General features: G+C 38.3%; 1 protein-coding gene across 1 annotated transcript; it reads left to right on the top strand.

Annotated features, from left to right (window-relative positions):
• Positions 1–1,843: 1,843 nt before the first annotated feature.
• On the top strand, positions 1,844–19,117 carry LOC127413613 (tumor necrosis factor alpha-induced protein 3-like). Its single transcript, XM_051650893.1, has 9 exons — positions 1,844–2,105; positions 2,933–3,269; positions 9,195–9,385; positions 11,153–11,294; positions 11,428–11,598; positions 11,684–11,864; positions 12,154–13,061; positions 14,775–14,974; positions 17,353–19,117. Exons 1-9 carry the CDS (start codon positions 2,070–2,072, stop codon positions 17,611–17,613), a joined length of 2,427 nt encoding a protein of 808 aa, XP_051506853.1. The 5' UTR covers positions 1,844–2,069; the 3' UTR covers positions 17,614–19,117.
• The last annotated feature ends 4,348 nt before the right edge of the window (positions 19,118–23,465 follow it).

Raw genomic sequence — 23,465 nt, 5'->3', positions numbered from 1 at the left:
AGATTTTGTTATGAAATTGAAATGCATAACTTTTACAATTGTTTTTTGATTGCTGCTATTCAAGTCAGCCTTTTCAATAAACTACTTTATTACACTCTCTGTAACACCATCACAGTTACACCACAACAAAAATTATCAAAAGGAATTTTAATTGAGGAATTAAAAACCTGTTTAACATGGAAGAGGTGTATTAAAGTCAAATGGCACTTGGATTGTTGTGAATAAAGGTGTTGTTCCCCTGCATCTCTTACTCTCTTCCTATTGGGAAATTTTTAGTAATGTGATGATGTTCAAACAAGCGAAAGCTTCAAGGGCACACATGAGAACAAATGGCTTTCCAAAAGGAAAAATCCCTACATGTCATTCACATAAAAACTACAAAATCTAAGTCTTACATTATTACAAAAAAATGTTTTTTTTAAATGAATATGATATTAACACATTTGAACAGAAATTGTCAGTTTGAGTCTTAATAATGTCTCTTAAAACTGGTATTTTTACAGTAACCAGCACAGTCTTTCTCATTTCTTCTTATGCAGAAGTGCCTTATAGCTTTAAACATATTCCATATATTAAAGGTTGAATGTATGAGCATTACAAGTAATGAAATGTTAGTCACAATTTATTGCACTATTGCAGGTGGATGGGAACTTTTGGTAAGCTTCTCAAGAATGCAGTTCTAAACTTTACACCCACCTCAGCATGTGCCTCGCATGAATTACCCGTCATATGTTCTGACACACCAATTCTGTCTTTATTATTACTATTTTCCAATGTTTAGAAAAACAGTAAAATCATCAAAACTATGAAATAGCACAAATGGAGCTGCATGAGGTGCATGAGATTTCATGAGGTGCATCCTGGGATGCTTTTATTGTATAGAAAATTCAGTATGCTAGATTAAAAAAACAATATATGTCAATATATCTTTCAATTAATACACGAAAAGTGTCTATATATATATATATATATATATATATATATATATATATATATATATATATATATATATATATATATGTATGTGTGTGTGTGTGTGTGTGTGTGTGTGTGTGTGTGAAATAAATAATAAAATATGTCAATAAATACATATATGTATTTATTAACACATTTCATTATTTATTTATTAACATATATTTTTGTATTTTTTGACATACTTCAGTATTTATTTATTTACTGTATTTATTGACAGATATATTAATTTACTGACACATTTCATGATTAATTGATACATTTTATGATGTTTTATTTATTGACATTTATATTTAATCTATGCATTTATTGGCACGTTTCATAATTATTTATTCATTTACATATAAATGTATGTATTTATTGACATGATTTATTTATGTATTTGACATGCCTCTGTGTATTTATTAACACATTTTATGATTTCTTTATTTATTAGCATTTATGTTTATGTATTTATTGACACATTTCATGATTTATTTATTGAAAGATATATTGACATGCATGTTGATGCTTTTAATGAAAATGTAAAAATTATTTATTAACATAGCAAACTGAACCCTTCATAGTATTGAAGGAGTTCCCATGTCTGCTGCTTTTTTCTTCACTATCCTAAAGATTTCTGAGATTTCCTTTCTTGTAAGAGGGCCTACTCATTCATTCTTTAAATCACTTGACTGGAACTATGACAAAAACATCTGTGTGTACATTTCATATGCTGGGATGTTTCCACAGTATTGTTTCCACATCACGTAATAAAAAAAACTATCACTATGGGTGTGGCAAAACAAGCGTCGTGCCTTACGTCATCAGGCCGAACGTAACGTAAGCGTGCAACGCCTCTCTTGGGCGCTCCCTAGCGGACGAGACGAACATAATGCTGAAGATGGGTTGAGAAATGGAAAGTACCTTATGGAAATCCCCCACTGGCTTTTATGTACTGCCATCAATCGGGCTGTCGCAACAAACTAGATTAAAGGCTTCGGTGTGTTTTGGACGTCTCTCGTGCAAGCACAGAAATATATTGGATGTCAGAGAGCGCTATGGATGATTACGATTAAAGCGGACTGAGTGAAGCTGCAGGAGAGCGAGAGTGTCTTATGGGCTTGGTTGCTGGATACAGACATATTGAACAGGTAAGAGTTGTACGATCCGTCGCTGCCCGGTCTAATTTCGGATCCAGACTGTATCCGAAAGCAAACGAAGCCGATTTCTCCCGGCCTTCGAGAGAAAGGGACTGGATTGTCTCAGGCTTCAGCAACGACAATATGTCTTGTACAGACACATACAGTCGGATTTGACAGCCATTGTTTGCAAAGACGTCACTTATCAGCGATTAAAAACATGAATTCGTCCGATTGTTGCCATGGGGACATATCGCTTCCTTTCGAGTGTAACCGTGTTGCATTGTCTACTGCTTCTGTCAAGTGAATTACGTAATTCGAGCGTCAGCAACTGATGTTACCTATGATATTATCGCAACGGTCTCTATTGTCTCCGTTGTTCTTTGTGTTTAATAAAACTGTGGACGCTGCTTTCGTTCTTTTCTACACGATAACACAAGAGCGAACGTTTCAGGACAGGTATTTTAAGGGAACGCTGTCTTGTTTGGCTTTGTGAAGTAGTTGTCCCCAAAGAACCTCGAGCAGCTGAGACAAATAAATGGTGCCTTTGCAGTCAGTTGCATTTTAAGACAGCCATTCATCGGATATTCTGTTAGTGTGTTACTTCATTTGGGGAAATTCATTGTGGGGGGTGGACTAATAAAGATGTTAACCTTTCACTCATCTGACCTCAACATGGTCCTTTACCATGAGACTGGAATACACCATCAGTTTTAGGGGCCATTGATCTTTCTTTCAGTTCTTGCCAGGAAAATGTGGGGAAATTCTCATTTTACAGCACATGGCCGTGGGTTGAACGCTTGTGACAATGGTGTTTTGTTTTACGTCTTCTTTCGCAGAGATACACTGGTTCCCAGCTCCACATCGCAATGTCTCAGGGCCAGAACTTCCTGCCCAAGTTCCTGTTTGTGAGCAACCTGCTGAAGGCGGTGAAGATCCGAGAGCGAGTGCCCAATGACGTGGTCAAGCCCTCGGGCAGCGGCAGCCTGACCCATCACCTGCGTAGCATGCATCGCTACACACTGGAGATGATCCGCATGAGCCAGTTCCCGCAGGCCTTTCGGGAGGTCATCCAGGCGGCCATCTTGGACCGGGCCATGCAGAGCTCACTGGAACAGGAGAAGAGGTTGAACTGGTGCCGAGAGGTCAAGAAGCTGGTGCCACTGAGGACCAACGGTAACTATACCATATTTCAGATTTCCTTGGGAGATTTAAGCCTGGTAAAGGGTTCCTACAGTCAAAAAAAATACCTTGAAATATCAGAGGATTTGAAAATGGTGATTTCCAAGGCTGGGAAAAGTCATGTAAATCACTACAGTCAGTGGAAATTTTGAAATCTAGAAAAGTCATTGGTCAAAAGGTGTGGTAAACCTGCTGGCAAATTCCGCAAATTACTCGATTGCATTAAGGCTTCATAGGATTTGTGGGTAGTTTCCTCTGGTATTTTCTTTCAAATTATACCATTTTATTCTCAGACAATGACATTAGTCACTTATGTCTGTCTTTTTCCCATCGTGGCTTGTTTGTATCAGGTTATGATAAGTGTACCAGTGACTTGATATACAATCTAAAGCCCAAAGTATATTTCGGTGTTGACCCGGTCGCATAGCGTCTGCATACAGTGAGCGCTCAGCCTTTCAAAGGATACTTAATTTGACAGTGTGTGCAAACAGAGGCGGTTGTTGCATGCACATTATGACTGCTATGAGATACTGGACTACTTCTCTTCAAATGTTTAGACCCATAAAGGTGTTCTCGAGTTATACAAATGCAGGTATCTCCTGACCACACGCGCTCTTGACGTGCACATCCACTGTTGTTGTTTGCACTTTCGTCTCCTGAAGTTTAGCAGCAATTACATCTTCTAGTATTTCTTTGTGAGAGCAATAGCTCAGTTGTGAGTTGCTACCTTTGTGGACGCACTAGTTAGCGCAAATAATCCAGGCGCATGTGCATACTATGCAGTTAGAGTTCATGCGGTTCGAAAAATCGGGCTGCTCTGCTGATGAGAATTTGCGTCTTGTTTCCTGTACGCAAATGTCGAGCGTTTGCATTTGACCGAAGTATACTTTGGGGTTAAATGCTCTGTTACTCACTTAAGATAATCATTCTAGTGAGACATCCCTTAATAAGGCTGTCATAACCAGTAATATGCCAATATATTGGACCGTCTGATTAATCTGCCAAATATTTGTCCATTTTGAGATAGTCGGAAACATCTGATAGTCTCGTTGGCAGATTTAATGGATAATAAACAATTTTGGTTGATTTTTAATTAATTTTGAGTAGATATTGTATGAAATGGCTACGTTTTCATTTGTTATAAGCAATTGTGTCTACATATCTGTGTTGTTAAACTGTAACTATATATGGTCATCGTATTGGCCACTGGCTACCCTGGTCTCTAGATATCGGCATTGTCTTTTAAAAATCGGTCGACCACTTTAAAGAAATAAGTGCTTTTTTAATGCTTGCCACATGAGTGCTTAAGGGCAGATGGGAAAACCCTACACTGTCTGACACACTGCTGTTTTTCCCCCTTAATTCTGAGGCAAAATTTGATTTAAGTGGCCGTGCCGGGATGCAGGGCTCACAGTGAGCGCTTTATGACTCTGATGTTTCTCTGTTCACTCCGGGTCAGGTCGCACTGCTTTACTCTAATGAGTAATGCTACAAGGGAAACTTCTCTGTACTTGCCATTGTTGCTCCATTGTACAGTCACTAGTTACTGTAACCAAAAATGTAAGTGTAGGTAAACATGATCAAGATTACACACCCCTTATTTTTCCATGACCTTAATATTTTTGTAAAAAGGTCCACAAGTTATTTTTTTATTTTTAGTTTTTAGTTTCATTATTTTAGATAGTTCATGTGAAGACCTCCTAATATCACTATTCAGTTCCTGGTAGTGGATGGTGTCACATTGTTGTATTCTGGTAAATTTGTCTTTGTTAAGAGATCTGGACAGCACAGATTTATCCTCATAATGAAACTGGAATTTCCTCTTGTAAGTCACACAGGATTATGAAAGCGTTAGACTGGTTTTAAGTTAATTAAAACAGATATGACCCCTTACAGAAGATAGTGGAGAACTGGTATTAAAGTAATGACATCTGTCATAACAATAGCTTGTAAAAACATTTGTAATTTTTAGTTTTAGAGTATTTGCAATACAATACAATCATACGTCATTTTAAACAGGTTAGGTTGGGTTAGGGTTATGTTTAGGGTTTCTTCAAACATTGTGTATGATTTCGTCTTGTTTTTTGGCCTGATTTGTTAGCAGCTTTGGTGGGGAATAAAAATCTGCAATGTTCCTGTCTGTATGAATGTAACAGCCTTCTAGGTCAGCAGACAGCACGTGTTCTGCCGAAATTGGCACATGAAGAATGCATAGAGGGCCATCCATCTTAAATTTGCCAAAACTGGTAATATTAAAGCGTAGCTAGATTTCACTGATGTCCATTTAAAAAGCTTCTCATTGAGGATTAAAGTTCATTCAAGTATGTGTTTTCAATATCACATTGTTCATCCAGCTTGCTGTGTGTTTAGGTAGTCTGATGTTGCGAATAACAGATTGGACTGCTGACTGTTAGAGTTTATCCCATCAGATGACAGGAAAACAAGTCAGAGGAGAACCGGACAATGTTAGGATGTGTCCATAATGCTTACACTTTTATTTTAAGGCCAAATGGCTGGTCGTATTGATAAGGATGTAGAGTTTCTAGTTTGTTTCCACATGTTGTGTACGTTCATTTTCAGTAGTTGACACAATAATTGTGCAATAATGTCTTGTAAAAGCAGGGTTGGGGAACCTTTTTCCTAACGTATTAAGGGCCATTTGAGTATTTCGAAAATTATTTGTGGGCTATACAGTTGCTTGCAATTTCTGATTGTGGATTAAAATGAACGTACGCATTCCATTACGTGCACACGCACCAAGAAAAAAAATAATAAGGTCTGTCTATTATACAATATTTTTGCGTTGTTATTATTTTAATCATTATTTTTTTTTATTAGATTTTTACAGTTAATGGAATCAAGGCCATTTTTTTGCTTTTCGAATTATTTCTCGATTTGTCTCGCGGGCCCTGAGGCCTGACGTTACCCACCCCTGTTTTAAAGGAGTATTCCGGGTTCAATACAAGTTAAGCTCAATTGACAGCATTTGTGGCATAATGTTAATTCTTTTCGACTCACTCCTTTTTTAAAAAAACAAAATCTGGGTTACAGTTAGACGCTTAAAACAGAAGTGAATGGGGCTAATCTGTAAATGTTAAAATACACAATGTTTCAAAAGTTTAGTTACAAGATGTAAACAATATGCATGTAAACATGATTTTATTGTGATAAAAACACTTACTTGCGTTTTCTGTGTAAAGTTATAGACAATATTACAACTCGCCATGACGACGTAACTGTAAACCCTAAAACGACCATAAAAAAAACAACTTTTCAGCTCAAATAATACACAAGTTTTAACAGAAGAATTAATGTAAGTGCTTTTATAAAATTATAATCTTCACTTTTCTGCCTTTAAACCCTCCAAAAATTGGCCCCATTGACTTCCATTGTAAGTGCCTCACTGCAACCTCAATTTTTGCATTTGTTATTTATTTATTTTTTAAAAAGGAGGGACGAGTCGAAATTCTTTTTTTGTGGTAATCCACATTATGGCACAAATGCTGTCGATTGAGATTGATTTGTACTGAAACCGTTGTATTCATTTAAATCAGTATCAAGATTTGTTTGGTTGGCAATGTATACAAATTTATAAAGTAAAGTGTTTATCTTTGGTCAAGTTTTTTACCATTTTAACCACATTTCTGCCCCATTTTAAATGGTCCTGCATTGAGAAAATTAAAAATATAAAATGGAGTCTACTATGTTAATAATTGTGAAAGAAATAACAAATGTCACACCATAGGACATGTCAGCTGCCTAGTTCTACATTCAGATTCATTTGTAGCGATGATAGATGTTTTAGAGGGGTTGTAGCATTCATAGTCTAACAGTGAACAAGTTACCACACAAACTGGGGGAATGGCTTTCAAAAAGTCACTTGTGTAGAGGATAAAGGCAATATGGAAACTTTTCTCTGTGCAATGAAAAGAAAATGTGGTCAATTTTGCACTGAACAAATAGTTTCCCTAAACAAAACTTCAACTTTAGAGCAGTTTAACCCACCCTCTACTCATGAGCTCCATTTTGTCATTGTGTTCGTACTAGCAGGTGCAGGCCTAACCCACAGCTTTGCAGACTTATACAGGTTTAAAAGAACAGGAACAACATCATATGTTCGCACTTCCCATTTTGTCTCTCCCACATTGAATATTTCAGAACTCTTGGTTCTTAGTGGCCCCAGAGATAGCACAAGCGCAAGCATTCCAGTACAGCGTTGCCCCTCCTCTCTGGAAAGTCCAGACACATTTTATCATGGCTCTGGTGTCAAGGGGAAGAAAAAGTTGAAGTGAAGCCCTTACGGCGCTTAATCACAGAAACAAATACTAGGGAAATTCCTCGCCGTTGTGCTTGGGCTGTTTCACAGTCGCCAATGTAGAACGCACATGTAAATGCACGCAAATGCATGTTGCACAACCTCAGAAAGAACACACAATTTAGGACATGGGCATAACTCTGCAGAGTATCTTATAATGTGAGATTTAAAGAAATAGGTCACACAAAGATGATAATTCTCTTATCATTTACTCACCCTTGTGCCGTCTCAAACTCGTATGACTTTCTTTCTTCTGCAGAACACAAACGATTTTGTAAAGGAGATATGATGTGTTTTTTTCCATACAATGCAAGTCAGTGGGGTCTAAAACTTTCAAGATCTGAAAAGGACATAAAGGCAGCATAAAATGATCCATACGAGTGGTTTAATCCATGTTAGGGTTAGGCGCTGTACAGTGCTCTGCGCATGCATCAATCGTAAGGAAGTGTAATCGAGCTTCTCTTATGAACATGCCAAGGAGACTGCTGATGTTAAGATTTATAGTGAATAAGGATTACATTTTGGTCTGTTTTGCTTCAGAAAACATTTTGCAACAGAAAGGTTTGGACTCCATTGACTTGCATTAAATGGAAATTAACACATCATATCTCCTTCTATCCTTCAAAAAATATTAGCTTGTGTTCCACAGAACAAAGTAAATCATAGAAGTTTGATACGGCATGAGAGTGAGTAAATGATTAGAGAATTATAATTTTTGGGTGAACTGTTTCTTTAAATGTTTTCTTGCCCTTTGATCAGCAAAGGTTATTGATTTACTTCAGTTTACTTAATAGTAAAATTTTGTGGGACATTAGGTTGTTTAAGAAGTTCCTAGGTTGCATGACATGTCCAAATGTCTGTTAAGGTGCACTTTTGCAGAGATATTGTCATGTTTCCTATTTTAAAATGTACATGGCCGGGTGTAATGGATATCTTTAAACTGCTTTAACATGTCTGTGGAAATCCCCTGCATTGCTTTTATCTCGTTCTTAATCTTGCTTCTTGACAAATACAGCTGAACTAACGTTTAGGTATAAAAGATATTGCTGTTGAGATACTCTGCAGCGAAGCAAAGACTTTACATGAAGTTTTCCATCTTCTCAGTATTCATTTTGTTGTAAGTATGTAATGCACATCAATTGGTTGCTAAGGCTTTCTCTGTTATGACAATCTATGTGATTGCAAAAGTTCAAACAGGAACTGCTGGTTTGTCCTGCAACATATTTGCCTTTTTGTAAAAGTTTTCATTGTGAACCTTTATGACCTGAGATTCCAGTTAAAGTTGAAGCCAAATCTCTAAGTGCACTTCTAGGGGTAATTTGTCACGAGTTATCTGAAAGCGTTACAGTACACGGGTAATTTTGTCCTTCAGGAAAACTAAGTTATAGTGGATATAAGGCTAGTGAGCTGCCTTGCTGTCTACTGCCTTCTAAGGGAGCATCCTAACTGACATGGAACCTAATAAGTAACCGATTTGGAATTCTCTACGAAGGCAGCAACCTCGCACAAAGTGCACAGGAGACCTATGATGCCTTAAAATGCTGCCTAAATAGGCAACTCACTAGGTTTTGTAACAGAGCCATAATATGTGTGCTTTTGTTCAGGTGATGGGAACTGCCTACTCCACGCAGCCTCTCAGTACCTGCTGGGGGTACAGGACACAGATCTGGTGCTGCGGAAGGCACTTTATGCCGTGCTGAAGGAAACAGACACTAGTAATTTCAGAATGCGTTTCCAAACAGAGCTGCTACACTCGCAAGAGTTCACACAGACCGGCCTGCGGTACAGCACTTCGGTAACTACTTCCACCTTCATTGTGAACATGTACAAAGTGTCCTTTGTGTGGCATAAACAAAGCTAGCTAAAGAAAACTGGTAGAGAGTAAAGAGACCTCAAACTCGCCACATGCAGTTAGCAAGAAGATCAGTATTAGAAGGTTAGCTGGACCAATGAAGAATCTTCAGTACCTCATATTAAAGCACATTTTAAAGGTTAACACTTAATGTTGCAGTGTAATTATTCAATGTTAAAATACTTTCTCCTATCTCAGCTTAAAGAGCCAAGACAACTATATGTAAGCCATTCATGTGTTGACTTGCCAAAGTTTTTGTTTTTGTTTGAACAGTGGCGGAAAGGGTAGTAGGAGTGTTTGGGTAACCTGTTTGAAAATGGAATAGTTTTATTCCATTCTGTGCCGCTAGTGGTACTTCACCTTTAAGATGAACTGTTTAAAAGAAGATTCTGGGTTCAGTCGACAGCATTTGAGGCATAATGTTGATTACGACAAAATGTATTTAGACTCGTCCCTCCTTTTCTTTAAAAAGCAAAATCTGGGTTACGGTGAGGCACTTAAAAAGTGAATGGGGACCAATCTGTAAACATTAAAATACTCACAGTTTTAAACGTTTTTGCCACAAGACATAGAATGTGTGTTAACATGATTTTAGTGTGATAAAATCGCTTACTACCCTTTTCTTTGTAAAGTTATATCCAATTTTAAAACTTCATTGCCATGACAATGTAACTCCGCAAACCCGAAAACGGCCGTTAAAAACAATGATTGAAAAAACATTACATTAAATAATACACAAGTTTTAAAAAGAATTCATGGAGGTGCTTTTATAAAATTATAAGCTTCACATTTCTGCCTTTAAACCCTCCAAAAATTAGCCCCCATTCACTTCCACTGTTAGTGCCTCACTGTAAATCAAGATTTGTGCTTTTTTTTTTTTTTTTAAAGAAAAGGAGGGACAAGCCGAATTATTATTTTTTTTTTATTTTATTTTTTTTATTTTTTTTTTTTTTGTAGTAGTAGTAATCAACATTATGCCTCAAAAGCTGTTGTTTGAGCTTAACTTGTATTGAACCCGGAATATTACTGTTAGTGTTACAAAGTGTCTTATCCAGGCGTAATGTAAATGTAAATTTTTAAATACTCATTTTAATTTATTCCGGGTTCAATACAGGTTAAGCTCAATCGACAGCATTTGTGGCATAATGTTGATTAACACAAAAACTTGTCTCTAAGTTAAACTTGTCTCTTGTTCATTTATTTCTTTATTTGATTTTTTTTAAAGCAAGAATCGGGATAACAGTAAGGCACTTACTATTAAGTGAATGGGGCCAATCCAAAAACATTAAAATATTGACTGGCTCCATTCCATTATATGTGTCCATTCCAATTTTTTGTGCGATAAAATTGCTTTATAACTTTATATGTGCAAAGTTATATCCAAAAATACAAGTTTGTTGCCTTGACGATGCAAATGTCTGTAAACCCTATAAACAATTTTATCACTAAAATCATGTAGAAGAGAATAATTTATCACACTACACACATAATGTTTACGTCTTGTGGCTATACTTTTGAAACAATGTTTATTTTAATATTTATGGGCTCAACCCATTGACTTTTTAGTTTTTTAATAAACGAGGGACGATTATTTTCTGGTAATCAATATTACATGTCAAATGCTGTCAATTGAGTTTAACTTGTATTAAACCTGCAATGTTTCTTTAATGGTGTGGGTTGAACTCATAGAATGTGCTTTTGGTTTCTCAGAACTGGGAGGAGGAATGGGTGAAGATTGTAGAAATGGCTTCTCCCGTGTCCAGCAGTAATGGCCTGCAGTTTGACTCTTTGGAGGACATTCACATCTTTGTGCTCTCAAACATTCTGCGGAGGCCGATTATTGTAATCGCAGGTAAATATCCTTACACTTACTGATTGGAGTAAGAAGCCAAATCCTTCAAGTTAAACTGACTTCTTTGTACACAAATGCTTCAAGACGACATGACCGTAACAGAAACCACTCAGAATTTATTTTGTCTCAACAGACCAAGTAGTCAGGAGTATGAAGTCTGGTTCCTCCTTCTCACCCCTCAATGTGGGGGGCATCTACCTGCCTCTGCACTGGCCTCCAGAAGAGTGCTACAAATATCCCATAGTGCTCGGCTACGACTCACAACACTTTGCACCCTTGATCACCATCAAGGACAGTGGCCCAGGTATGCCGCCAGATATTGTTAATCCTGAATGCGTTCTTACAAGTCAGGCCAGTGTATTTAAATCTTCATTTTTGTGCCACATTAGAGATCCGTGCGGTGCCATTGATAAACCCTGGACGAGGAGGGTTTGAAGAGCTTCGAGTGCACTTCCTGACAGAAAAGGAGCAGCAACAGAAGGACAAGTTGCTTAATGACTACCTAGTGCTTATAGAGATCCCTGTCATTGGCCTGGGCTACGATCCTACACAGATCATCACTGCAGCCAGGTATGAACTTAATACAAGCATTTCCCACTTAATTTACTGCACAATATAATGATGTTATGACTGTTATGATTCGTTAGCAAAAGAGTAATCTGACCGATTTGTACATGATTCAAATGGTACTCCTGTGTTTCAGTTTTGGTTCGCCAATCGGTTCAACTGATTCATCAAAAAGAACCGTACCAATTGAGCCATTCATTTACGAATTGGGCAGCTTATGTTTTTGTAATGTAACCTCAAAGTTGCACGTTGCTGTTTATCTTTTTAAAATGATGAATCCTTACTCCATCAGACTGGATAAAGGCAACCTTCCTGAGGATATGAACCTGATGGAGGACTACCTACAGCTGGTCAACCATGAGTACAAGCGCTGGCAAGAAGACAAGGAGTCTTTATGGGCACCCCAATCTCAGCGTCCCCCTCCCTTCTCCGTCTCCCAACTGTCTCTCATCGAGATCCGCTGCGCCACGCCTCGCTGCACCTTCTATGTCTCGGTGGACACTCAGCCGCACTGTCATGAGTGCTTCGAAAAGCGACAGGCGGGCAGGAAACCGGATGCTGTTTCCACCACGAATCAGACCTCAACCACAGACCCAGAGAGTCGGGGTAGACTGGAGCTCTCCGTGCTGCCCAGCCCACGTTCTGCACCCCCTACGGCACCCAGCCTAAGCCTGTACAGCGAGACTCACGCCATGAAGTGCAAGACGCCCGGCTGCTTGTTCACGCTTAGTGTAGAGCATGATGGGCTGTGTGAACGTTGCTTTACAGCGAGGCAAAACAGATCGGCCGATAACGGTGCGGTGCAAGGCCCTACCCACGGCTGGTGTCACAATCAGTGGGCATCAGGCGGCCGGGAACGGGAGAAGGAACGGGAGCGTGAGAGGGAAAGAGATCGGGAAAGGGACACGGAGAGGTGTGTCATGTGTCGACAGGAGGTCTTTAGGATATTTAATGGCCTTTGCCCACCCTGCATGCAGAGGACTGCTGTTTCTGAGAGGGGAGACGTCCAGCAGCAGGAGCCTCGAACAGAGGGCTCCGTGTGGGCACTTCATAGGGAAACGGAACGCAGTGGCACCACTGGTCAGACCTGGCAGCTGCCCGCCGCCCGACAGTGTAAACGCTCCGGCTGCCAGTTCTTCGGCACACCAGAGAAGCTGGGATTCTGCACTATATGTTATCTAGACTACCAGACCAATCACCGTAAGTGCAACTACTCTTCAGTCACACATAACTGAACACTCTTAAACGTGAACATTGATTATCTTCTTAGACAATGTGATTTCTCAGCTCACAATATCTGCATCTTATTCGCTAGCCACCTGCAGTATAACTTAACAGCCACTATTTGTGCTGCTGCACCTTGAGTATTAATTCATTTAAGTAATTAGTCATGTTTCCTTCCAAGTTCCAAAGCTAATTCATTAAAAAAAAATCGGATATCGCAAAAACAGATTGTAAAAAAAGCAGTGTTTCCATCTCATGTGTTTAAGAGAACAAAATCGTCACTTCTGAGGAAATTGCCGCAACTTAGAAATTAAAAAGAATTTGAAGCCACTGCATTGCATATGTACATCTACTTATTAACCGGCACTATTTGTGCTGTTAAGCCTCAGCTTTCTGTTCTTGGCTGACAGAAGTGGAACCCAGCGTAGTCTTCTGCTGTTGTAGCCCATCCGTCTCAAGGTTTGAAGTTTTGTGCATTCTAAGATGCTATTCTGCTCACTACAGTTGTACAGAGTGGTTACCTGAGTTACTGTAGCCTTTCTGTCAGCTCGAACCAGTCTGGCCATTCTTTGTTGACCTCTCTCATCAAGAAGCCTTTTCCGTCCGCAGAACTGCCACTCACTGGATGTTTTTTGGGTTTGGCACATTTCTGAGTAAATTCTAGTGACTGTTGTGCGTGAAAATCCCAGGAGATCAGCAGTTGCAGAAATACTCAAACCAGCCCATCTGGCACCAACAATCATGCCACGGTCAAAATCGATGAGATCACATTTTTCCCCATTCTGATGGTTGATGTGAACAATAACTGAAGCTCCTGACCCATATGTGCTCGATTTAATGCATTGCACTGCTGCTACACAATTGGCTGATTAGATAATCGCATGAATAAGTAGGTGTACAGGTGTTCCTAATAAAGTGGTCACTGAGTGTATAATCCTATGTAAATTCTATAGAAGCGTATAGCCTATTTAATAAATGCATTTCCATTGTAGTTATGTACATGTCTTCATACTTAATAAAAAATGTATACACCTCAAGCAAGCAAATATGTTTTTTCATGCACATTTTGAAAACTTCATTGGTATCTTGGTGTTTCTATCCAGCATTTTTTATCCAATATCCAAAAATTGAAATAACAATACATAGATGGAAACCCAGCTATAGTCATTCTTTTCAGCATTAACACACCTCCTTTCTATGCAAATGAGGCCCATTGTAGAATGCGCCATATTCACAAAAGTCAGCGCTATTTGCATGCCGCAATTAATGTTGTGCTATCACCGCCCATTGAAAGCAAGCGGTAAACAAAATTTGATATACTGTAAAAGAGATGTTTACTAAATTTTTTTGTAGCAGAATTCATTCATTAAATGATGGAAAAGAGCATTATAAGCTAGCATATATACAATTGTGCAGTTTGCAAGGGTGGATACTGTGCAGTCCCAGCAAATTCTGCCAGATTGTGATAGTCTACTGTAGTCTGCTAGATTTTTTGCACACTTTGGGGGTGTACTTGCACCATTTTCTGTTATGCATTGTTCCTTTAGTAAATCAGGTGCTAAAACAATGCAGACAGCACATGCAAATAAACAGCACTATCGGCAGATACGCTTCATACGTGAATTACCCCCTCCGGTTTAAATGTGTCTTGTTTTTGTAAATTGTTTTTTTGTTTGTTTTTTTGTACAGAGGCTACCCCTGCTATTGTCCAACCCAGACACACATCCGAGGCGGGTTTTCAGAACTGTCCGCGGTGCCGGGGCCAGGGCTGTGGTGCCGAGGGGAAGGCCATGCTAGAGGGTTACTGCAACAAGTGCTTTGTGAAGGAGCAGAGTGCCAGACTAAACCATGCTGCTAGCAGGGGCTCTCATTCACCACCTCTCGTCACAGTAAGTGTCCTTGTCTAACTGGCTTTTGTTACAGTATACGTTTAGTTACACTAAAGGTATACCCCCCCCCCAAAGGAAATTCTGTCATTATTTATTCATCCTCATGTCATTCTAAATATCGTATGACTTTCTTCTGTGGAACAAAAAAGGTGATTTTTTTTTTGTTGTTGTAGAAAATCGAGATTTGAAAAAAGTCCTGCTTAGTGAACTGGATCAATCAGTCAAACCTGAGCTCATCTTTCAATAAAGGTTATAAAAACTACAGGACCCTCCAAAACAAAGTTCTCCCTTCAAGTCGATATACTAATAATGCTCAACAGTAATCAATAATGTTTTTGTAACATATTTGAATGTTTTAGAACACCAATTACTGTATTAATTAAGTTCAAGAAAACTAGGTTGTGAATATGTATCTTAAATTACACGTTGTCATATAAACAATTAATCAGTAGACTGATGTTAAGCCTAACTAACATAAAGTATACATCAAAGTAACAGTTCACGGTTCAAATCGTACTGAACTGAAAAATGACTCGTGGTACAGTGAGCCAGTTTTGAACTCATTGACGGCTGATTCATACGGCTGTATGATTTGCTGACAAAGTGTCTCTGATTTAAACTGCTAACCTGAGCTCCTAAAAATTCAGGCCAATTTTGTGAATCTTTTGAGCTGATTCGTTTAGGGTGGTCAACTGGACTGAGAAACTAAATTAAATTTTTACCTTAAATATTACCAAAATTAGAATTTTGAAGTCACCACCACATTTTGAAATTGACTGTGTCCTTACTACACAAGAAAAAAGACTCAAGCTTCATAATAACGGTGATACCGAAGTGCTTTTTATGCATTACAGTTGTATGCATGGTAGTCATTTTCCCAGGTAGTAGTGGTATTAGAATAGACTCAGTGGTGAAGCGGCTGAGACTCTGAGCACAGGGGCTGTTCAAAGACACGAAGCACGAAAGAATGGACCAGAACTTGAGGATCTCGAGATGCATGTTTCTAAATGAAAAGCTGATAAGAGAGCAAGACGCAATGGCCAAAGACCTCCACTTAAGGGGCTGTTCACACTGAACGCTTTTGCGTCCATTCACACAGTTTTCAATTGTTTTTCTATGCAAACATGCACTAGATGGACGTCTTTCAACCGTTTCGCTACTTTTTGTAGTTTATTCAGCGTCTCGTGCAAGAGCTCTGTTTTTTAGATGTCATGTCAAGTTAATAAGAACTTCAGACTTAAAAAATGTGTCAAGAGACACCTGCGTTCTGTTAAACTGTATTAGTTGCGCTGCATCTAGCCTTTTCTTAGAGCAAGAATGCAATTTGTCTGAAGTCATCGTCAGTTCTTGGCACACATCCAAAATTCAAATGAACAGTTTTAACATTTGAATGGACATTTTTATCTTTAATTCGTCAAATATTCTAATTGTAATTTGACTGGCTTAGATTTATTATAAAGACCTGGTTCAAAGTGCTTGGCACACATCCAAAATTTGAATGCATAGTTTTTTCAAATATTCAAATTTGTATTTGACAGCCGTAGATTCAAAAACAAGCCATTCAAAAGAGTAATTTCTTCGTAATTTGGACATCATGGCTGACGCTGTGTTTGTTGCGCGCACCAAGCTCATTTCAACAGAAAGGGTGAAAAGCGGCGTAAAGGCGTGGTCACGCATACATTTGCACAGCAAAATTCCACGGACAAATTGTTGAGTGTGTGTGAAATCAGTAAAAAAATAACTGCCAAGCAGCCTCTGCTAATGCATGCTTAATGCTGCTTGTTAACGCTCTGGGAGAGTAAAGTTAAAAAGAAACTCACCACTAAAATGATATCCTTGTCCACTGTGAATATTCAGTGTAACTGTGTACGAAGCTCTGCCCACATAGAGGTCACTGCTAAACCAAGCAACTTGAAAGTTAAAAAATTCTCTGTGAAAGTTCTCGCAAAGTTCATCAAACTTGAACTCGAGGTGAATTCAGCGCGAGGAAATTCTTCGCCACCGAGATAACTGTATTTCGCCCGCGGAATTTCGCCGTGCATTGGTATTTGTGACCGCGCCTTAAGACGCTGGTGCATGCTCTAAAGATGTAACTCAATAACTCAAGTGTTTCCAATAGTGACTAGATTTTAAATTATTGTCACAATTATTACTGACCCATTTGCAACCATTTTAGTCGCAATCTGGAGCCCTGCATTCACTTTTATTATATGAAAAAGAATGGCCACAATATTAAAAGTAAGAGATACAGGTTTGAAATGACATGAGGGTAAGTAAACTATGACAGAATTTTCATTTTTGGGTGAACTGTTCTTTCAAGTCACACTAGATACAATTAAAGAAGCTATAAAACAACAAGCTCTATTGTTTCTATCCAGCGGGCCTCGAAACCACGTCCACCTCCAGTGCTCGGCCAGGCGCAGTGTCGGCGTAGCGGGTGCAAGAACCTATCTCCCGGCTGCACGGACCTCTGCCCAGACTGCCTTAGCCGTGGCCAGCGAGAGGGTCGACGCGCACAGGCGCCCAAAGAGAAAAGCAAACAGCGCTGCAAGACGCAGGGCTGCGACCACTACGCCAATCAAGAGAAGCAAGGCTACTGCAACGAATGTGACCACTTCAAGCAGATTTACAGAGGCTGACAGAACAGTTGAACAGTTGAAGTTAACTCTTAAACAAGGAACTATTTTGCCCAGAATTCCCCACCGATCATGGGCAGGGCCTAAAGAGCCCGGTGGTGCTGTAGAATTGATGATTACCTCTCAAATGAAGTCATTTGTGTAATGTGTATAGGACACAAGCAGGATGCTAGCATAAATGGTGGCTAGTCGCATACCCGTGGCATCTGCAGTTTATATCGAACAGGGTAACAAATTGCAAATATTTGAGGAAAGTATGTAAGAATTAATGATTTCAGATCAACCAACGAAATCGACCAAAGTTAATTTAGCGAAAGACACGTCCAAGCCAGCAGACTGTACGTCGCCACTGTGGACCGCAGAAAGCCAACAGGCCTTTATGGAAGTACAGGAATAAGATGTTACAGGGTAATGCAGAGACCTCTGAAGGACAGCGTTTGATCATTTCTTCATAAAATGTAGATTAAGTGCCAATGAGAGCTCGCTAAGTAGAGCTCGAATTTCATTCCCTGCTGCGCCATTTGATGAGTGCAAGCAGTACGGATCTTTTGCCTTTGAGAATGTTTTTCTTTACCATTTGATCACTTCTTGCTCTTGAAAGTATTTTTCACTTTTGCTTGCCTTGCTAAACTTCATATGACTTTATGGTCTGTTCTATTGAACGGATACGTTCATATGTTCTTGTGGCTGAAAAAATTCCTTAAGTGCAATGAAAAAGCCAGATACTTGACACAAACCCAGTTCTCTAGAGCAGATTACGTGGAATTAAGCTGAAGGGAATTGCCGTGCCGAAAACGTTAATAAGAAGTAACTATGAGATGCCTAAAATCCCTGTCCAAATAAACAATGGACGAAAAACAACTCCCGCTCTGTGTTTGCCGCTCATGCCCAGCCACATTCTTTTGGTTGCACTACTCTCCTTTAAACACACAATGCCTAAGTCTATTCTTTGCATACGTTTAGTATGCGCAAACTGACATTCTCTATTTGAATATTGTCACGATATCTGCACATACGAAAAGGTTATCGTTAGTTCCTGTGGCATAATTTATACTGAAAAAAAAAAAACTACCTGTGTTAAACATTCCCATCTTTGAAGTCCAACATTGTGCAAGCACACTGAGACTTAGACTCACCCATACAGAATGTGCTTTAGATAAATGCTACACGCAAGACGAATTTGCAGTCGAATCGTGAATTTCAACTACTGGATCCGAAGTCAGTTCGGATCATCTCAAACTTGCACAATACCTAATAAGCTGCTCTGGAATTATCTGGAATGGTACTTCTGACTTACAGTACATTGTGACATTCCAGTTAGAGACCTAGAGGAATATAGATGACAAGATAGAAATTTTGTGCAACCATTCATATAGAATATCGTATGAAAAGCCTTGATTTTTTGGTTTGTTTGGTATTTATTCACAGCAAAAATGATCCGTAATGTGTTTCAAGAATTATTTATATGTGTTCCTGGAATAAATTATTTTTAATAGGAAAACATAAACCAGCTTCCTGTGTGTGTTTATTAACAGTTGCTTTTTTGATTGCAGCTTGAAATATGTGCTATCATAAGTAAACAAGTAGTGATTGAATTATTAATACGCAGTGCTGGGGTAGAGACAGAATTCATGTAATCTGGATTACATAATCTGTTAACAAAAATCAAATACATGCAATTAGACTAAATTGCATTTTAAAATACTCTTAATCAGAAATATTGTAACAGAAATACTGAAACCAAAAATCATGCCATGGTCGAAATCACTGAGATCAAATTTTTTTCCCCATTCTGATGGTTGATGTGAACATTACCTGAAGCTCCTGACCCGTAACATGATTTTATGCGTTGCACTGCTGCTGGTTAGATTGGCTGGTTAGATAATCACATGAATAAGTAGGTGTACCGGGGTACCTAATAAAGTGGTCATTGAGTGTATTTTCCCTTTTCATTTCTTCCATAGACTTTTCATAAATCCCTTCATGAAAGAGTTGTAAGCCATGAACCAAACCAGCTCCAAGATGAATCACAACACCACAAACTTTATTTTCAAGCAAAAAAGTATTTAAAAATCAGACAAAAAGACAAAGGTACAACCCTGTGTACTTACCGTCTTTCACAAGGCCACGAACTACAATCCTATGAAGCACTGCGAATGATGTAATCACATACAGTATAAACGATGGAAATTTGTTTGTTGATTATAACTATAGAAACAAAATAGTTTACATTTATTGCGAAATATTCAGTAGTTTGAGGGTGAAGGGTGACGGACTCGTTTGCATCATTCACAGTGCGTAATGGGAGTGGGCGGTCGCTACCGGGAATGTTTGGCGGGCTTTGTTGGCTGCGGTTCTCTGATTGGTGGATCTTTCTCTGCTGGATCATGGGTAATGTAGTTGTTCACCGGAAATTCCACAATTAAATGCAATTTTTAAACAATGAAGTTCAAATAACGTAGACTGATGGCTTCAACAGAAGCATATACCATTGATGGATAAACTCGAAGCTCACAGTAGGTCTGTTTTTAAATGTTTATAAGTTATAAGTAAAAACTGATTTATCTATGGAAAAAAAATCATTTTTCTGGAACCCGACTGTTGTGCTAGATGGAGCAGTAATCCACACATAAATGCAGAGCCAATTGCATTAGTGCGGTAAATTTAGATTTGCGAATGCTTTTGTAATCGGCTTCAAAAATGTACATGAATGTGCCTTAGCGACAACTTTTGAGATTTTTTTGTGACGTTGATTCACAAATATAACTGATCTAATCTGTTACCACAGATTGATGGCATTTGAAATGCCAAAATTGCTGGAGTAAAAACATTTTAAGTATCTTTTTATTTCACTCACAGACAAATCATATACTGTACATTCTCATATTTTGAACTGTTAAGTACGTTTTTTTACATTAAAGCAACATCATCAAAATTGTAGGAGTTTATCCTACTCAAAGGCCTGTGATATCAAATATACAATATAAATGTAATCCAAGAGACTATATTACTGATTACAACTTTAGTCATGTAATTTGTTATCAGTATTACATTACAATTAAGAAGTAATATACCCAGTACTGGTAATACACAAGAATATTACTTATTTAACAAAGAACGGCTTTGTAAGCTTTGAACGGTTAAGCAGCACTAGTGGACAACCATAGCGACAGACAGATATTAAAACTATTATAAAAATGAAAAAGGAAAGTATTCTCAAGTGTTTAGCGATCTGTGTTTTGTTAATTTAGCCTTCCTTTATCAGTTTCATCAAAATAACGTCACACCTATGTGGCAGATTCGTATTAGAGATGTTTGTTGAACCGACTCTAAATTTAGTTAGGCTTGCATTAAGATAAGGTGAATTCTGTGCCATTCTAACTGAACTAATCCGTCACAGGAAGTTTTGCGGTCGTGAGTTACAACATAGCAGACTTTATTACTTTTTTGGCTGTTTGAAACGTTCGTCACTCTTTGTAATAATGTGATTCTGAAAGTGAACTCCCAGGCGTTTCAGTGGCCCTCGCTCAAAATGCTTGAAAAGTAGGCAACCCCCAAACCCCCTGAAGAGCTCTATTGACTCACAGCTGGAAGGAAAGAGTGTATCGGGGACTGTGTCAGTCAGACAGGGAGCGGGTATTTGGTGTGGGGAAGAGGTGACATTTCAGTTATGTGGGGGAAGGGACCGCGGCAGTGTGGGATGAAAGTTAACGCACAACCTGTAATGAGGCTTTCTGAAAATAGCACACTGTGCAAAGTGACACACTAACCTTAAAATGTGCAGCATACACACCATTGATTCTTTGTCAAAACATGAACATTTTGGTTTGGACTCCTTGAGTGCACTGCAAGTTTTACATTACACATGGATCATCGTTTGACAAAAATTCTAAATAGTAGTCACGAGTGTAATTCCCTTGTCTGAAAGTCTAGGCTTGGTAATTTAAGAGCAGTAAGTTCTCTGTTTGAGGTTTTAGTTCATATTTAAGTAAAAAGGCAATGCTATATTTGTGAACACAGAATATTGTGAATATATAGCCATGACCATATTCACAATATTGCATAGTGTTGAATGCCTTATTGCTAATAAAATGGTAACTACATAATAAAAATAAAATAAAAATTCTAAAACAATTTTATTGGCAAATTATTTTAAGGAATGTTCCGTGTTCGATAAATAGGGGCGCTTTAAGATACCTCTGGGCCCATGGGCTCGCTGGTCCACAGAGGCCCCCTTCCAGTTGTTGAACGGGGGGATCAAGCACCACACGGACGCCTTTAAGGGTTGCGCACTGTCACCATGTGAACAACCGCGTCTCACGCTGAAAGCGTTTAAATGTGTTAATGCGCCCCTGTTGATACATGTTAAACTCAATTGACAACATTTGTGGCATAATTTTGATTACCACAAAAATGTATTTTGACATGCCCCTTTTCTTTAAAAAAACAAAAATCTGGGTTACAGTGAGGCACTTACAATGGAAGTGAATGGGGGCCAATTTTATATGTTAAAATACTTTTTCAAAAGTATAGCCACAAGACATAAACATGCATATAAACTTGATTTTAGTGTGATAAAATCACTTACTAGCCTTTTCTTTGTAAAGTTATATATAACTTTGTTGCCATGATGATGTAATGTAAACAAACCCTAAAACATCTGTAAAAATTTACGATTTAAACAACTTTACAGCTTAAATAATTCACAAGTTTTAACAGAAGTATTAATGGAAGTGCTTTTATAAAATTAGAAGTTTAAAATTTTTGCCTTTAAACCCTCCAAAAATTGGCCCCATTCAATTCCATTTTAAGTGCCTCACTGTCACATTGATTTTTGCTTTTTTTAAAGAAAAAAAATTATTTGTGGTAATCAACATTATGCCACAAATGCTGTCGATTGAGCTTAACTTGAATTGAACCCCGAATATTCCTTAAAGTTCAATCGACAGCATTTGTGGCATAATTCAGAAAATTATGCCAACTCATCACTTGTTTATTTTTTTAAAAAAAAGAAAGAAAGAAATCTATTTCAGTTGCACTTACAGTGGAAGTGAATGGGGCGAGTCCATAAACATAAAAAATGCACACTGTTTCAAAAGTACAGCCACAATGATTTTAGTGTGAAAAATTGCTTAGGTTACTAACTTTCTCCAAAATTACAACTTTATTGCCATGGCAACAAAACCCTGTAATTCTGGTACTGGATATAACTTTAAAATCTGACCACACTGATATCATAAATTGTGCTTGTTCAGCTCAGATCCTGCAAAAATAAATGCAATTTTCAGGTTGGTCCAGTTAAGGCGGATCTGAGGTCTCGAGCTGACTGACAGGTGATGTCTGTATCTAAAGGGTGATTGGCTCTTTTACCTGTAAGGCGGGACTTCCTTTTCTTCATCCGCCATATTGGGTGTTCAAATTTCTCCTATTTATTTTAATACAAGTGGACTCGCCACTTGATCTCTGGTGGCGATCAGTGTTACACACAATAGCTAGATAAACCAGTGTTTTGCATCATAGGTGTTTCCAAATTCTGTATTTTAGCGCGACTGGATTGCTGTATTGACCAATCAGCATCCAAGACTACACGTTTAAATTAACAAATCTTTCAGTAAAATACAACCACATATTCTGCATATTCATATTATCACGTCAGATACTTACTCATATTTGCAATAATGTGTTTCTCATTACATTTCCCCCCATGTTCATCTTGTTAAATATAATTCTTGTTCAATATCAATACACTTATCAATTATTCAGGGATGAAAACTGCTCACCTTTCAGCTAAAGTCGCCTTTTTTGAAGCTAATTTGCCCAAATTGTTTGGTAAAATGTTCTGTATTTTCCTTATT

This window comes from Myxocyprinus asiaticus, chromosome 23 (genome assembly GCF_019703515.2).
Source record: "Myxocyprinus asiaticus isolate MX2 ecotype Aquarium Trade chromosome 23, UBuf_Myxa_2, whole genome shotgun sequence".
In the NCBI taxonomy this organism is placed as follows: domain Eukaryota; kingdom Metazoa; phylum Chordata; class Actinopteri; order Cypriniformes; family Catostomidae; genus Myxocyprinus; species Myxocyprinus asiaticus.
Note: the sequence above shows the minus strand (reverse complement) of the source record. Positions and strands in the feature narration are given on the sequence as shown.

Coding starts and splice junctions, on each gene's coding strand:
- LOC127413613 (XM_051650893.1), top strand. CDS start 2,070: ATGGGCTTGGTTGCTGGATACAGACATATTGAACAG. Junction 11,295..11,427: donor GCCGATTATTGTAATCGCAG/GTAAATATCCTT, acceptor TTGTCTCAACAG/ACCAAGTAGTCAGGAGTATG. Junction 14,975..17,352: donor ATTCACCACCTCTCGTCACA/GTAAGTGTCCTT, acceptor GTTTCTATCCAG/CGGGCCTCGAAACCACGTCC.